At 43.1% G+C, this 18,604-nt stretch overlaps 1 protein-coding gene across 1 annotated transcript in view; it reads left to right on the forward strand.

Annotated features, from left to right (window-relative positions):
- agbl4 (AGBL carboxypeptidase 4) overlaps window positions 1–18,604 on the forward strand; it is a 262,639-nt gene that overhangs the window by 124,057 nt on the left and 119,978 nt on the right. Inside the window, exon 5 of the mRNA XM_076725999.1 lies at window positions 15,024–15,240. Within this exon, the coding sequence (XP_076582114.1) occupies window positions 15,024–15,240 (217 nt within the window). The remainder of the gene's footprint in view (window positions 1–15,023; window positions 15,241–18,604) is intronic.

Raw genomic sequence — 18,604 nt, forward strand, 5'->3', positions numbered from 1 at the left:
CATGCAGTACAAACAGGATTATTAACCTTGGTGTAGTCACTCTTTAAGTGCATGGAGTTTTGGTCACATCAGCAAACACAGCTCCAGTTAGCTTCACCCAACTTCAAATCTATGCGCAGAATATGGTAGAAATTGAGTATGATATCAATATGTTTTCATTAGTGTATAATCACCTGAAAATAAGAATCATTCTGTTTCCATTACCGTAGAATGAGCTCTTTATATCTACAGAAGCAGCAGGTCCTCCTCCACAGAGTCCGCCATGTTGCACCGCCATTTTTCTACAGTAGCCCAGAATGGACAAACCAAACAGTGGCTCTCGAGAGTGCCTTTCACCAGATTCACAGCCACCGTATGTTCTCCTACATGCTTGGAAAGGGAGGGGTGAGGCTGGGGGTATTCAGCTGGTTGCAGTCTTCAACCTCACAGCTAGATGCCACTAAATCCTACACGCTGGACCTTTAACCTGTGTCTGGGGAGCAGCGAGCTGTCACTGGGCACAACCCGGGGACTAATACCATCCTAAGCCAGCCTCGGACAGTGATGATGATCGAAAAAATGGACACCACAGGAGAAAGGGAGCTGAGAGGGAGCCCATTAAAAGGAGAGAAGCCTGGGAGGAAAGTAGCACTAAATGCTGTGTAATTACAGATATCTTCACACATGAGACATGATTGATGTTTAAAAAAGAAAAAACACACGAGCAGGGCAGCCCTCATCACGTCATATCACAACTAGCTTCCCGAGTTGACTCGTGTTTAAAAAACGTCATCATGCTATGAAGGAAAGCAGGAGATGTGTATGCGTGGAAATAATCTGGAAAATAGCTGCTCTTTTCCGTCAGGTGGTTGTATCTCCAGTTACTCAGAGCTACTAGAGCTTCATGATAATAAAAGTCCAGTCAGAGCGCTGAGTACAAAACAAACACTCCAAAAGTGCACAATGATATGGATAAATATTGATTCTTGTTGCCTTAATTATGTAAGGGCAATTGACTAACTCTTGAATCTGAAGGCACTTGGTAGTTTTTAACTACTTTTGATATTTTTTCTTCAACTATAGGTAAAATATATGTTACTGGCATAGTAGACAGAAAAGATATTTCAACAAAATGTAATATATATGGCCTGTTGTGAAGTGAGTCAGTTTGGAGATTGGCCTGGACTGACGTTACATCCCCAGCCTGAGTTATTATACCAGTCCGCCCCTGGCCACAACCTGAACGATGTGAGGAAGATTGATGTACTTTCTCATGAAGTGTACTTTCTGTGACATATTGTACATAGCTTTATACATAATTTGTATACCTAAAATGTATTTAATTATCCATGCGTTCGGTGCCTGTAGTAGTTCTGTCATTCTCCAGTTTGGGCCTCTGTATTATCACTGCCACTGGTCCGTGCATTACTTACTCACATACATCAGTCATACATCACAGTCTTACTCCCGCGTCCAGCAGCAGTGACGAATAACATATAACTGTCTAGTTGGTCTGTTCTTATCTCATGTCAGCCCAAACAGCACTCTCCTGACAAGTGGTATTTGACTCAGTCAGAAACTGACACGCGGCGGGAGAGAGACAGAGAGGACGTATGAAGAGAGAGAAATAAGAGAGCGGTGAGAGGCAGAAAGCGAGACAGGCCATTCCACAGCACCAGGATGTGAAACACTGCCAATCTTTTTGTCTGATAGAATAATCAGCATGCACTCGACAGGAGAGTGAAAATTGCCATTCACGCACAAAAACATGGCAAGGATAGTCAATTATCCGCCGGTTTGTTTTTCTCTCTGTGCCATCCATTTGCATACTGTTGCTATGAGAAAGTGCTTTTGATGTAGTTAGACGATTCTGGTCAGTATGATATTATGTGAATGTGTCTTATTAGCGCGCAGCGTGTGCAGACAGAGAAAAGGTCATAATGTTTCTTTGTTCCCATAGCTCTTTTTCCTCAATTAAAGCTAATCACCGGAGCCCAACATTGATCCAGCCTCTCAGCTTTTCTCATGCCTGGATTCTGAAGATCTCTGGGTGTGTGTGTGTGTGTGTGTACATGTGCGCATAGGAGCGTATGTATGGAAGTACGTTAACATATGTGTGAAACAGAGAGAGCAAGTGCAGCCACGCAGACAGAGACAGAGGGAATCATGTTCATACATGTGCCCGTGTGACCATGTGTGTAAATGTAAATGTCATTCTGTGATCTCCTGCACATCGAATGATTTACCTCTCTGGTGTAATGGAGCAATTTCTTTCTTTTTTTTTCTCTATTCCCCATCTCTCATTTTCCTCCTCTTTCAATCTGCAGTAAAATATTCTCCCGTTTAGCTCTGTGACAAGTCATCTGTCACTCAGAACAGCGAGGGAACAGGCTCTTCTGATGGACAGGGCCCAGTGTGCGCATGTGTATGTGTGTGTGCGTGAGTATACTGTGAATGATGAGGGCACTGATGTTAATCTGTTGATTGGTGACATTATTAACTTATACCTAGCTAAACCAGTGATCACCTTAGTGCAAACGCAAAGTTGCAGTATGCATGAGATCGACTACTTTTAGGAGCTTGCAGAAATACTTTCATGAACAGAATATTTATTTCCTGTCAGATTGTGAACCCCATATCGACAAGGAATTGACATATCTCGCACTGTGCAACCCATCCATCCTCTTTCCGAGAGCAGTCCGGCTCTTTGTTTCTCACTTTTGCGTCTCTAGAGTTGTTTTTATTTGTTAAGCCATGCCAGATATTGAATTTTATAGAATAAACTTTGGGAAAGAAAATGATTTTGTGAGTGTGCAGACTGTGGAGTCACATGAGTTAGACCGACATTACTTTTCTTCTCCTGTTCTCTTAAGATTAAATAGATGGATAGATAGAACATTGCAGAGCTATCTGACACGTTCTGCACAGATGTGATGACTGTGAGTACTCATCATGTCTTCATTCAGATCAAAGCAAACAAGCAGAAGTTGCCTGTTCTCGAGTGCACATTGACTGAAATTCACTCTTAAGTGATGCTGCTGCCACAGAGGAAAATATCTATTTTGATACTATCTGTAAAAATTTTCATCATAGTTTACTATTTTGATCCACAAATACATTTGAGTTTGGCATAATAGGTTAGTTTAAAGCAGCTTTCCTACCCAAAGGGCAATTTCATGTTTGGCAAACTGTTCAGTGGCAACAAGGTATTTTTGTTATTGTTAACAAAGCCAATGAAAGGTCTAAAACTAGCAGTATGTTACTGTGTCTCTCAATGCTTTCTGACCTCCCTTACCTTGTCAACTGAGGAAAACAGATATTTTAAAGCAAGTCATGAACTTACACTTATATTTCTAAAAATAAATAAATAAATAAATAAAAATAAAAACTAAATAATTGAATAAAACAGCAGGGCTGCAGTTTATCATGACAGAGTTGGAGTAAATAGTGTGTTTGTTGGGGACTGTTTCTACAGATGTAGATAACGCACATTTGGTGCTCCAGTGAGTATTTAAGACATGTGGGTGTGGGATCGTCTTAAGATAAACTACAGTGTCCATCTCATCTTCATTGTTATGAAGGAACATGTCACAGTGCGGTGATGCAGTTCATTGATGTCCTTTTAATAGTTTTGGGACATTGAATCTCTGTGGCACAGAGGAGTAAGCTGGCTTCAGCATGTTGGTTTCGGTCTTTTCGTGTAATTTGTTGTTGACAGTAATGACAATATAGAAAATGACCAGCCTTGTCAAGGTGTTCATGTTTTTTTCTCTCCATGGAGCTTATAAAAAAACCAAATAATAATTTGTCCAGCATGAATGGCAGTCTGCTGTCCTGCAAGCGAATGCCACGCCTGGTTTGCTTATTTTTCCTTCTGAATCCGTAACACTCTGTTTTTAAATGAAACTATAAAATACAAGTGCTGTATGACACTGTAGATTCATGCTCGTTTTCTCTATTTATATCTTTGACGTTCAGCAGGCAGCTGTGTGCTGTGGTGGGAATAATAGGCTGGCTTTTTGAGAGCCATAAGCCTTTAAGGGCAGTGCAGCTCGAGGTGCTACAGCCACAGGCTCTCTTCTGTAATAGCCTGTAATTCCTTCTGTCTAGTATAATCACCAACACAGCCTGACAGCACGCACCCCCAGACAAACACACTCACCTATACAGTGAGTGAATGAAAGAGAGTGAGAGGAGAAAGGCTTTTATCCAAGGGTCATATTCACATGGAGGAGGTCGCGGTCACTCCTGCACCGCTGTCCCTCTGTTTGCAGACACGTGTGTCAGTGCGCACTTTACACTGACCCGTGCCTCTGCACAGTTGTAGAGACTGAAGGTGAGAAGAGAGGATTATTTAGGCAAAGGTCAGGAGAGTTCAGCAGGTGTATGTGTTTGTCTTCTCAGCTCTGAGGCAACATGTGGTCCTCATCTCTCACACAAGCCACTGCTACCATCAGCCACAAACGTGTGCATGTGTGTGTGCGCGTGTTTGGGTGGGAGTTGGATGGTACAGGTGCCAGACTCTCCCCCTCCAGCCCTGTGGCGGCCGGAGAAGTTAATTGGTAGCATCTGGCTCTCTGAGAGCCCAAGCGCCCAACCCCCCTTCCACCCCACCCTGGTCCTTCTCCTCCCCCCTTCCCTCCAGCCCTCCCCTCCTGTGGGTGCTGCTACCCCTGGCACACACATGGTGACACCAGTCTGGCTGCAAGCTGTGAACGTGGAGTGTGTGTGTGTGTGTGTGTGTGTGTGTGTGTGTGTGTGATATACCGGGGAGTATGGAGGCAGACAGGGCAGCCAGGCCCCCAGCTGCCACCATCGTGCCAAGGGAAAATGCAGGCAGACAGGCTGGCATCTTTGTGCCAAGGCCAGCAGGGCCCTCAGGGAGGATGGAGGGGGGAGGGGGGGGGACACAGAGGCAGGATGCAAGGAGGAGGGAGGAGGGAGGGGGCAGAGGGACAGATAGAGATTTTAGATGAGTACAATTCTACTGATCTTGTGACAGACACAACTTGGGGTTTGCGTGCTGATCGCGCTACAGACGACATGTGGCGTGGCATCAGTACTGTGGCCTCAGAGTTACCTCATGTGTGTCAGGCCGTCGACTCACGATTTGATAACTGTGTAATATTCAAGAAAAAAACCTGCTGTTTACATTTGTCATAATTTCTGATATTTTTTAAACTAATAAATGATCACTTAATAATGAAGTCATTCGATATAACACTGAAGACTGTAGCTCTGGGAACATCAGAGGTCATCTGTGTAGGATTGAATATCTTGTGTAAGTTGGGAAATTTGCTGTTAAATGCAGTGAATGCAGACGAGTATGAGACCGTAGGAGATACATGTGGGTCAAGACCTGCACCAGCTTGCATCGCAACGGAAACGTACTAGTGTTCATAATACTAGTGATATTAGTAGTAGCACAGCAGGAGGACTTTTCACAGTCTAATGCAAATTTATCATATCTGAATATAATTAATGCATTTTTTTTTTTTTTTTTTGGCATTTTGCCGTTGTTTGATATTGACAGTGGAGATAGAGACAGGAAACATGGGGAGAGAACGAGGGGTACGACGTGCAACATTGGTCTCAGTCCAGAATCAAAATGAGGGTGTTGCAGTTGAATGTATGTGTCTTAAAAACAAGGCTTTGATGTTATGTCTGTGACCCAGCACTGAATGCACGATAGGATTGTTTTCAACACAGAAGAAGTGTTTTGTAGGTACAAAAACTTACATTATAACATCACATAAACACACAATAATAACCTCTCTCACCAGCTTTTACTTGTCGGCTCTCCCTCTCACATCTCTGCTCTATGAGATCCATACTAGGACCACCAGGACACACCGCGCTGCCCGCTGTTTCACCAGATGGTTTTTGACAATTGCTAACTCACAATTCTGTATAAGTTCATTTATTTCGAGATGCAGTTCAGCACAGCAGTTCATCTCACATTGAAAATGCAAAGATCTCAGACTAAACACTGACAGCATTTGTCTGTCAACAGTAACACTTTGTCACGCGTTACGGTTGGGCTGTCGTTCACTCTGTGGCTGGAAGAGAACCCTGAAAGCTTTTCATAGAGACCACTAAGAAATGAAAATAGATGCTCAGTGTACCAGTTAGACGTTTAGAGTTAGATCATAATTAGATAACAGTAATGTCATGTGCAAAATTGAGTGTAAATACATTTTTTGTTTTGGTGGTGGTTGAATTTGAGTGAGAAGACAATTCAGGAAATTTGAAAGAATTGGTCACTGAATGCACTTTGTGATTGCAATGAAAAGTGATCCACACACGGCCAGGAGAAATGCAAAAAAAAAGAAAAAAAAAAGTCAGAGGCAGTTTTGGTTTTGGTTTTTTTTTTTGGAGAAGAAAAAGATAAAACCTCTGATAATACTGCTTCCCATCACCTGTGAATGACTGAGGGATTCTAAAGCCTTCAAGTTTCTATTCTTCCTTTGTTTCTCACCATCTGCCCACTTTGCATGTCATAGCTCTCCTTCCACCTAACGCATGTCTGTATTATAGAGAGTTCTCGACAATCCATTCACGTCCTCTATTGCAAAAAGGTTGGGACAACATCCACTGTCTATATTCCCCAGGTGGTCACTTTTAGACTATAACCTGTTTTCTTTTCTCTACCTGCTGTTATAAACAGGCCTTTTGTTGTGCATCTACACAACTTGAAGCAGATGTTTTTTGTATATTGTCACTAAGAAGTTAAAAATACAAAAACAATGAAATGAAAATGAAAATATACTTTATCACAATAACATGACAGGTGCTGTCGTGCTCGTGATACGTGAAGCGACTGCTTTTTGTAACAAGCCCAAGGAGGTGCCTCTAAACCATTATTGGAAAATCAGCAACACTGATTGTGACTCAAGGATGATTTATAATTTATTTCGCTCGTCATTGCATTATTCAAGATGGTGGTTATTTTTCCACAACAGCGGGTCCTTCTGATCAGTGTAATGGACTCGAGGAGGTGAGCTCATCTCTGTGTGGAATTTAATAAAAAGTGATTTCAGAATGTGTCATGTGTGCATTGCATTGCCTTCCACTGAGTAAATTTCCAGAGAGAATGATCTCATCACTCTGTGTGACCTTATTCCTTACACATACCACACACACACACACACACACACACACACACACACACACACACAGACAGGGAATAGAGAAGCGGTAATGCTGATGCTTGATCTTAGATCACTTGTCCCAGTGTTAGCGGTGTGCGAGTCAGACACAGTGAGATCAGAGTGTATTCTTTCATCGATGATGCATTTTTCAGAGATATATACCGTGATGACTTCAAACAAATCATGTACTTGTATAACTAAGACAGCACGGCCAGTATCCACAGTGGTTATAGTTTATGTTGTGTTTCAGGCTGAAACACGTCATTCAGAGGCTTAGAAAAGGACTGAAAGAAAATGAAAGAAATAAAGATAGAAAGTAAAAGGGAAAGAGCAAAAAATGAAAGAAACAAAACGATTAACGCAAGAAAAAGAAAATGGAAGAAAGAAGAGTCTGGGCTTGTCCAGGCCGGGTCATTCCCTGTGCTGTGGCATAGAGAACATCACTAATGGACTAATGGACTGGACAAATAGAGTTACATCTACTGTATGATCACTACCCCACTGTGCCAAACATTCTCATCATATACCTTGGTGTGTGTGTGCATGTGTGTGCATGTGTCTACGTGTGTGTGCGTGTGTGTGCGTGTATATATCTGTTGTCTTTGTCTGTGCAAGTGTCTGGTCTCTTGAAACATTATTATTATGACTTAGTCTGGCGCCAGTCTGTCTATTCGGTCCACACTCATAGACACACGCACACACACACTCACTCGTATACACACATAGATAATGTGATGGGAGTATAATGTTGCACTCTGGGAAATGCTGCATCACACAATTACAGACGGACAGTCTCTTTGCTCTCCTCTTAAACTCACTCACACACACACACACACACACACACACACACACACTCAGGCCCACTCCTCCAACTCGCTTACACCACCCCTGCTCGACAGGGGCTTAACGCTGACATCATCAATTTTTATTTTTTTTTGTGTGTGTGTGTGTGTGTGTGTTTGATTTTTCATTATGGTTGCTTGTGTGTATTTTCTCCATACCCCCCATTATTCCAGACAAACGTGCACCTGCCCTGTTGCCCCATAGGGGACCAGTGGCGCCACAGTGGCGAGGGCGCAGTGATCATCTGCTTTCTGCTAATTGCCCTGCTGCCCCACAAGACGCAGGGGAGCTGGCTGCCAGCAGGTGCTGCGTGCTCAATCTAGCCGAGATCCCTCTGGAATATATATGGGGCCACTTTTTTTAGTGCGATTGAGGATTGATTTGGAAAAAGCTTCCAGCACAGTCCATTACAGTGTTTTTGTGTCCATGAAACAGTGTCTGAGAGATGACTCAGAACTAACTACTGCCAGTGTGTCTTGGTCTCTTTTTTCAAGTGGTCTGTACAATCAAGTGATGTATTTTGTCCATCTAAATCTGTAGTTAGAGAAGTCATATGTCCTTTGATCATCAGATAAATGTGCAGGCTTAAATGCTTTTCTTCTCCTACAACCAAGCTGCATCATTCAGCAGGTGGCTTTTCTCTTACTTATGTACCTGTTGTGAGCTGGACCGTTTGAGGTAATCTTAAAAATGCGCTTTCTCTCTCTCTCTCTCTCTCTCTCTCTCTCTCTCTCTCTCTCTCTCTCTCTCACCTCTAAACAGTTCACCTCTCACTCAAAGGTGTGGCCCTCTACTGGTCCATCCAGGCACTGTCACACTGCTCAGTCGTGAAGTTATATATTTCCCTTCGAGAAGAAGATTTAATTTTAAGTTCAGTTTATCTGCACATATGTAAGAAATTCTAAATGAGTGAAACTTGGTGGCAAAATTCTAGAAAAGAAAGAATGAAAAAATATTCTTTACATGTCTCCTTCATTGCCACTATCTCACGGTCCATGAGTTAAAGCAGCAATTGTAAATCCTCCAGTGTTTTCATCTCCGGGTGACACCTCGGGGGTGATAAAAGTATCCCTTGTAAATGTATGAGTGCCGTGCATCTCTCGCATTTCTATCAGATTTAGAGCGGAACAGATTAGGAGTTTGAGATAAGAGGCGATGGCTAGACCATATTTACATTGCAGACATTTACATGATAAGACTTTGGTTTCTGCTCTCATCCTGATGACTGTGGTGTGACGGTCCGGTGCGTTTCCACTTCAGCAACGTGACAAAGAGAAGTGACGGTGCAGAGAGTCCTGAGAGTACTGATAATTAAACATCTGTTCAAAGAAACACAGTTTAAATCAGACGCATGAGGTAGAAGGTGTCTTTTCACCTATAACCCTGATTCCAAAAAAGTTGGGACATTGTGTAAAACATAAATAAATACTGAATGCAATCATTTGCAAATGAACTGTGTATACAGGTGAAGTGCCCATGTAGTAATATCGTCTATACAGTCACGTGTTTTACTGAGTGGTGAACCTCGCTCCATCCTTACTCATGAGCGACTGAGCCTTTCCCAACTTTTTTGGGATCGCGATTGTACAGATTAGATTAGACTGGGGTAGAGGACGATATGGTGAGATGGTGACATGACATATTTTTACACACAAGGACAAACACACAGACCAACAGACATACACTGATAAAAACGAACTGCCACACACAACCACTCCCTCTGTATTAAACATATCAGCACAGCAAACCGGGTTATTCCTATAAACAGCAAATGTGTTTTATTTAGATGAGACTCCAAGATTTATGACTGCTTTCACAATTTTATGGAAATAACAGCACGTTTTATGCCCGCTGCATAATCTGAGCTCAGGTGAAGCGCTGTGGGTGTGATCTGATGTTGACCGACTTGATGCGGCTAACTCACCTTGAATTTCATCCAGGACTGAAAGCTGCCAAACGTTGCATTCGAGGAACAAACAAATTAACTGATTAGTAACTAGCATATCTATGAGTTGAGCTTTTCCAGTGCCTCCAACAGAAAGTGGTGTAAAGGCCACCTGATGAGAGTTCCCCTCCTGGGTGTTTGGTACAGCCGTCAGGTGATAGTGTCTTCTTCTGTCATGTTTCAGCCCCATCGGAGGGCTGTTTCTGACCCACCAGAGGCTGCTAACTGCCTGTTGTCTCCACAGGTGTGTGACTCTCAGCTCTCGTTATCGGAAAGTCTGTAATTCACAAGTGTTATTGCTTCCCCCAACACCTTACTCCAGCTAGCCAGAAGAGCCCAATAGTAGCATTAATCCTGGCTGTTTCACATCATCAGCCTTGATCGTAATGTGCATCTTCTTGACTTTATGCTGAGCCACACACACTACGGCGGAAAGTTATGATTAACCTCTAAAGATGAAGTCTCTCCTCAGCACTGCTGAGGCCAAATCAAAATCTGTGACTTCCTCCTGCGCATCTGATGCCCCTTCCTCACTGGTCGTGTAAGTTAGTCCCAGTCGAAGGACACATTCTCATAAAGCTTCAGTCTAATAAATATACTGTACCACACACAATATACAGCAGGCCAACCAAATTACAAAGCAAGCACAGGTTGCCTAGTAACAGAGTCTCCAGAAAGCTTTGTTGCAACTTGATTTGCATCCAAAAAAGATAGATGGATGCCTCAAGAATACAGTATATATCCCATCATGTTTACACACACGTCCACAAACTCATTTACTCCACACGTGAATATATATAGCCACGCGTGTGACGCTCCTCAGATGATTCGGAGGCAGTTTTTTCGGTTGACTTGGTATGCAGAAGAAGAACACGGGGCCGTGTTTTAAAAACAAAGAGCCTATCTAACATCTGGCATCATTTTAGAGCGCCAAGAAATATTGCCTCTTCAATTATTGGCGTAGTAACACAGGGAGTAAGGAAATGTGAGATGTTTGCCAAACGGACTAACTATTTGTCTTGAATGAGCTGGTGTGGTTCTGTGGAGCTTGACAGCTGTACGGGCATATTGGAAGACATTTAACCTTCCTAACAGTTGACAGGATGAACGTTTGACAAGCTGAAAGAGTCAATAGTGAGATAGAAAATAAAAGAGGGTGGATAAGCACGAGTGTGTGTGTGTGTGTGTGTGTGTGTGTGTGTGTGTGTGTGTGTGTGTGTGTGCGCGTGTGCACGTGCACGGCCGGGCCTTGTGAGTTTCGTCCTGTATGTTTTTGCCTTTGTCTGCGAGAGTGCTCAGTGCAGCAGTGATTGGCGTGTCCTCTACGCTTGATTGATTTGAAAATATAGACAAGATGTCGCCCGTATGAAAGCTACCAATTTATAAGCCTTCATCTCGAAACTTCAGAGAGACGCCGGTGCCATCAAAATCAGAGCGGGAGTTTGTAGCTACCAATGGTTCAGAAGTAGAAAAGCCCCAGCAAGCAAAGTGACACCTCGCTAAAGGCTGCCTGGTAGCTCTATGAAACCCTCTCCCTTTTCATTCTCCCCTTGTCTCTTTTTTTTTTTTGTCACTTTCTCTCTGACTTTGTCTCTTTACTTGTCTCTTTCTCTATTTGTCAGCCTTTGTCTAGTATTTCAGTCCCTCTATTTCTCTTTGCTCTGTGTCTTTCCCTTTATTCTGCGAGGCTGTGATGTGACGCTCTGGCAGTTAACTTGTCCCACAGCTCGCTGTCAAATGAATGACCTTGATGTAGCTCGCATACGATTCGAGTTCGCTGCTTCGTTTCAGTGTCTTTGCATATTCCTGTTTGCGTGTGTGTTTCTGTGTCTCTGTAATCACTGAATTGTAAAACCATGTGCGAGTGTGTTATCATCTGGGGAAAGCTTCTCCATTTTTTTTCCCTTATCCCATGCAGTGATAATTCTGTTTGGGAATGACGGCACTGTACCACGTCAAGAGATGGGCAGGGGAGAGGCACAGGGAGGTACCATTTAGATAAAACAAATTGCCAGCTGCCGAGCAGGAGCAGCCACAGATTAGAAAAAAAACCAAAGGGACTGTGTGCATTAGTGTGCATGTGCTGAAGATTTTGTGCCTTTTTATATTCGTGTGTGTGTGTGTGTGTGTGTGTGACTGTTGCACCTAAAGCAGATACAGCTCCTTCCTTAGCCTGTTGTTCAGGCCTTCCAGGCGGTCTCTTTCCATAAGCAGTCACAGGCCTATTTTCTCCTGGCCTATAACTATAATGCTGCAATGGGACAAGCAGCAGTAATTAAAATCAATAGCCAGGACTTTTCCAGTCTCCGGAAAGGTCACACGCTGCCCAGCTGAGAGAAAGAGGAGGAGAAACAGACAGAAGTGGGATTGCATGGATGGGCAGAGCCAAATAGGGAAATATGTGAAGAGGTGAGGTGTCATCTTATTTTAATTAACCTGCACCTCGGAGGGCTGGCACCACAGTAATGCACTAGTGTGTGTCTGTGGGTTTGGTTGTGTGCAAATGCGTCTATGAGTGTGTCACATGGAGGTTTGTTTTGTCCTTGCCGGTCACTTTTATTCACAGTATGCTCTACTTCAAATCTGTGCTGTCATAGGAATAATATTCCTGCGATATTGGCGGGCTGTGCTCTCAGTTTTTCAGATTTTTTTTTGTTTTTTGTCTTCTTCTTCTTCTTTGTCCAGCTTCTACAGGCTTTAAGACAAGGCTGGTAAGCTGGCTCCAGTGGGAAGGCTGGGTGTGGTATAGCTAGCCACTGGCTGCATTAGTATTCTGCTGAGATAACCACATGCAGATACATTCCCCTTTCTCCTTCCTCTGAAGGAATAATCAGCCCTGCCTTCCTCTCCCTTCTTCCCCTCTGTCTGAGAGAGGCCGCGTGATTTAGCTTTTTGTTTTACTAGGTACCTGCAGGGACATCTTCAAGTGCTTGAAAATGCATGCAAGAGTGTTCGCTATGCATTTATATGCAAGTCTGTCGCCAAACCAGATGTATTAGGTGTCTGAGCAAACACATAAAACTCTCATATGTCTCCTTCCTGTCCCTCTTCAGAGGTGAGCCAGAGAGAGAAGTTCACTCTGTCAGAGTTAGCGCAGAGCAGTCTGTCCTGTTTGTTGATTATCAGGTCCTGTTCCTATCACAGCCCCGATAGCATCTTCATCTGATCTGTTGCCAGAGATGCTAGTTCAGTAGCCAGCCCCGCCATCACACAGTCGCTGTGCTGCTAGCCGCCACCCATTCCCATATATCTCCGTATCAGACCCAGATCTGCCATTGCCCTGCTCTCTCATCTTCTCCTTATCTCCTTATTCCACCTTTCTCACCGCTCCCAACACCCCAAACCCACCAGTCACTCGTCGTCCTCGTCTTCTTCCTCCTTTCATCCTCCTCTCTCAGAGCGCCTGCCAGAGCTCCTATTGCAGCGCTGTTCTTCCCCGTGCTTGGTCTTCTTCACATAAACTGTCAAGGCGGAGTCATTGAGTGACAGGACAAACTGGAAACTGGAAAAAGGAAAGGTGGAGAAAGAGGAAGGGGAGAAAGGAGACAAATACAGTCACTCGCATGAACACAACAGCCTCAGTGTGCGTCTCAGTGGTGAGGGCTGCACGAGGGAAGAGAGGAAGACAAAGATAGACTGGTGAAGAGTGTGGAAAGAAAAGGTGGAGTAAGCAGAGAAGTCGTGTAGACCGCAGCAGTACTGTCCTGCACCCCATCGATCGTCCATGAGGTGCCTGGATCAGTCAGCTTTATTTCGTCCTGGGCCCAGCATGCAACATGCAACACGCAATTCAGCAAAGTGCACAATCATAGCACACAGTGAAGACACAACACTCAGCACAACAAGAAATATGACATACTGATACGCAGATTAGAAGCTTACCCGTTCCTCGCTCTATGTCATTTTTCTAAATTGCTCACAACAACTTCAGCGAAAAAGCAAACACATTTTATGCTTTTCACTCAGACTGCAGTTCTAAATTACACATCATGCAAAGCGCCACAGATCGTGCAACGGTGTCATAGTTGTCATACTTCCAATCTCTTGTGTTCACTTGGAAAATCGCTGCGCCAGCCAGCCACATTTCATACACACACACACAAACCTCAATGCCAGGTTCTCCGGCTGCCTGATGTGTTAGCAGAGGTCAAAATCTGAGCGCTCCTGTTTTTGGAGATCAGTGTGATCAAGGAGAGCACTGAATGACGTACAAGTCGTTTTGATCAGCTGTGATGAAGGAAAATCAGTCATGTTTTCTTTCATTCTTGACTGCTATCACATTTGTATTATCTCTTGTCCGTTGTTGTTGCTTGTTTGTAGTAGTTGTGCCTCTCAGGTTCTCATATTTGCCTGAAAAAAAGTCTAAAATGCTAAACAACCTTGAGGATGCCCTGCATTTCTGAAAGATAGTGATACTTGAAATCTCAAGTAATTGAGTCAATTTGCCTTTAATTCATCAAGTTAGCTGACAATTCATCACTCTTTGTAATTTAATTTCATTGTTTTGCTGAACACATTCATTTTCAGTCTAAATCCATCAGTTATATTTTATCATGTTTGTGCTTCCTGGGTTTGCCTTAAAGAATAAATAACGGTTGTGGTGTTTGTATGACAAATGATGAATCACGAAATGGTGATTAATGATCAGAAGTATTTGTTTGTTGTAAATCAACAAAAAGAATCATCAATTTTATGTGTTGGTTTGTTTTAACGTTCGCCCCTCATAAGTAATGAACCTCTCAGAATACTTCCCAAACTTCTCAAGCAGCTTGAGTACCAGGTGAATCCTCCTGACTTCCCTCAGTCCTTGTACTCCTTTGCCAGCTGAACTCTGTGGAAGACGACAAACTGACAAGTTGATGCAACTTCTGCGTTATGATTTCTCAGCTCTCTCTGTGTATAACTCATTACTCACCATTTCCTTATCTATCTTCACACTTTCTGCACTTTTTTCCTTCTCTTGCACAATTGCTTTGCTCTCATTGTTCCTCATATCATCACCTGAAACAGTTTTAACCCTTCAAGAAGTCAAATCCCTAAATTCAAAGACCTGTCCTGTAAATGACTTCTCTAATTTCTCGATAATGTGTCTTTTGCTGTTGCAGGCAGAGGCTTCCAGCCAAAAACGTCTACTACTACCGTTGCCCTGACCACCGGCGCAACTACGTCATGTCCTTTGCCTTCTGTTTTGACCGAGAGGACGATGTATACCAGTTTGCCTACTGCTACCCCTACACCTACTCCAGACTGCAGCACTACCTGGCCAGCCTGGAGCGCAGGAACCTGCCCTACCTGCAGAGGGAGCAACTGGGACTCAGTGTGGTGAGTTGGGGGGGTGGAAAGAGCTGTGAGCAGGTGGAGAGGAAAGTGTGTGAGGTGGGTGGTAGTGAGAGCAGAGAAGTTAAATGGTGGTGAAGATTAAGAGTGGAAGGGTTGTAAGTTGTACTGTGTGTGTGTGTGTGTGTGTGTGTGTGTGTGTGTGTGCGTGCGTGTGTCAGAGAGAGATAGAGTGTATGTGTGTGTGTGTGTGTGTGTGCGCATGTGTTCAGAATAAGCAGACCCAGATTGGTAACTTAGGTGTGCCTGCTGGTCATAACTTCAGCCTCTCATGTTATTATTAGGATTGTTGCACTCTGAGATGACGGACTGTAAGCCTCTGGGTGTGTGTGTGCGTGTGTGTGCGTGCGTGTTTGTCTGTGTGTGTGTAAATGACTGTGTGTAATCAGCAGAGCTCTCACCTCAGCAGTAGGAGCTAGTGTATCATACACGCTGCCTCCAGTCTTGTCTGCTCTTATCAAATAATTGTAGGAGAAAAACTCATTAGAAATGGTTGAGAGATTACGACTTTTTCTTCTGTCCTCCAACATTTGTCAGAGAAAAGCTTGCTGCAAGGGGGGCACCATGAAAGTACAGGTATTTGTAAGGAGCACCTGACCATAAATACAGGAACTTTAGAAACCATGGCATCAAAAAACTGATGGTACAATTAAATTCAAATTTTTTTTTTTAAAAGTAGTGTCTCTGTAAATCAAAGATCTGGTCACCTACAGTAATAATAACAAAATAAGATTTACTAGAGCTCCCCAAAACTCTGCTGGAAAAGACATGGCTGCACGGGCTGCAAACATGCCTCGAGCAGCTACTCTGTCAGAAATACATGCTGAGAGGATGAAAAGCCAACAAGCGCTTTTAATTTGAGACACGCAGGAAAGGCTCGATTTGCATTAGTAGTAACTTGATACAGCTCAGAGACTGATCAGTAAAGACCTCTGTCAAATAGATGTAATTACGTGCAGTAATTCTGAAGCACATTCATGCATTGTGTCCTGTGGATCCCTCGTGCTTACATATGTAAGTTGTTAGAATCGTGTTTGGAACATCACCACTAACAATGACACCTGCTCAAAAGAGAGGTGATTACTAAATGTAAATACATTGAATGGCTTGTGCTGGAAGAAATGCTGACTATAAATATATAAAATGGGAATCGAGATAAAATAGGATGAAATTGGTGACACACGGTCCTATGTTGTACTTACAGTATCAAATTGCTCTTGTAGTTTATTTGGGTCTAATTTCTCTTGTATAACTTCTGTTTCATTTTTTTCTTATTTTTTGTACTCTTTTAAGTATTTATTTCTTACTTTTTTTTTTCTTTCTAATGTCTTAATGTACAACATCTGCCAGACTTAACCATGTCCGAAATCTACCAGGCGCTGTTGTGTTTGTATTTTAGTTCAGTTTATCTGTGTGTCTACTGTCAGTGTGGTGAGAAATCTAACCACAAAAGTACACAGTTTGGTGTATGGACCATGGTAAACAGTGGATGGAGCTTCTAGGTCTGCAAAGTGAAGCCAATGACTAAATGCCTTTAACCTGCATTCTTTCTAATGGCCAGTAGGGGGCTGGCTGCAAAAAGAAGTGTGATTATATGTAAGCTTATGAGAAAATGGCCGTACTTCTCACTTGATTGATGACCTCAGTGAACAGTGTCCCAGTGAGTTCATCATCTCAGTCGCTAATTTTGTAGTCTTCTTCAATTCTTCTTGATGGCAATTTTGTAAGTTATGGTCCAATTTGGAATAAAATAGACAAGAAAGCAGGGTATGCTTTAGGGCGTGGCTACCTTGTGATTGACAAGACTGAATCACAGCGTGTCCTTGGGTTCTCAGTCAGATCCAATCAGGATAGAGGTGTAGCAATGCACACTGCCCCACCGTCACGCTCACATCCAAATATGGTCACTTCTGGCTCCAAACAACCATGATTGTGACAGCCGTGATAACAAACTCAAGGCTTCAGAAAGGCAGTCTATAAAACCAGTGGGTGAGGTCACAGCGGTTATACACCGGGCATAATGCGTTTACTCTCAGAGCTAACAGTCTGTTTCCCACTTCTGTTGTTAATTATTACAGCTGTACAGCCTGTAGTCACAGCCAAATAAATAAAATTCAGCACGGAAAACATCCCAGAACACTAACATATATAATGGACCTTTGGTTCGAAGACCAGGAAGTTAGGTGTTGTGTGTCTCACTAATCTTCCCTTTCCATCTGTACTACAACTGTGTTGTATATAGCAAAGTGTAAATACTAAGCTTTACAACTCTGCCAGTGCAGCGCACTGTTTTTGCTTTATTTTTAAGCCACATCATTTGTCTGAGCGAGACAGAGGGGAACAGAGAGAGGACAGCCTCGGTTGGGTTGGCTCACAGAGTCAGTATTAGTATTCATAGTCATTGAGAGGTTTTATGGCCGTATTTTTCTCTTTATGTTCTCTGGGCCTGGGTGGCAGACAGCCCAGCCCCACCCTCTCATATCTCTTTCTCTGTCTGCTCCCTCTCTTGCTGTTACCCTCTACCCCCTCTCCATCTCATGCACATATGCAACTCCACACACACACATACACACAGGTCAGAGGGGAAGGGATGAGAAGGGATGAGGAGAGCTTTCTGGCTGCATCAAAGTTTAAAGACGGATTGCTGCCGTTTCCGAAGCAGAGTCTTTGCAGGTACACCACAATAGCTTTAACCTTCTAATGGGTACAGTTATCTCATAAGGATGGAAATAAGAGCCAGGGCCATTTGCACTGGCATTCTGCTATCATGCTGACTAATTTGTTTTCTGTAATGTATTCCTCTGAACAAAATCTCTGCCATCCAGCCTGCACTGGTGGACTCAGATACTGTAAAAAAAAAAAAGGTCGGCTCTTTTTAATTTTTACCTCCAGCTGTCTTCATCTTTATGAATGAGGTAGTGTTTACTGATTTAGAAGGCAGGTATTTTTTATTATCTTACTCAAGCCCAGATTCACCAAAGCAAAGTGAATTGAATTTGATGTGTAAATTACATTGAACCGGATTGAGTTCACTTCAGCTGAGTTGCATTTTAAAAAGTCACTTTAATTGAGACAGGAAGACAGAGGAACAGAAGGAGAGAGAGAGATCTAACAGATCTGGGATGGATGAAAAGGGCAAGCCAGGAGGATCTGAAATTAATTTTCAGATCAGCCTCTCAATTCTCAAATCTTTCACTTTCACTCATACTCAAAGTGCCATTTGAGGCTTAACAATTAGAGTGGAATTCACCTGTTCAGGAAATTAACTTTCATTTCTGCACATCACAGTAGGTGGTATCTCTCCAGGAAAGAGAAACAGGAACGATGATGAGTCATGGAGAGATCAGCT

The sequence above is a fragment of the Chaetodon auriga genome, chromosome 3 (assembly GCF_051107435.1).
Source record: "Chaetodon auriga isolate fChaAug3 chromosome 3, fChaAug3.hap1, whole genome shotgun sequence".
NCBI lineage: Eukaryota > Metazoa > Chordata > Actinopteri > Chaetodontiformes > Chaetodontidae > Chaetodon > Chaetodon auriga.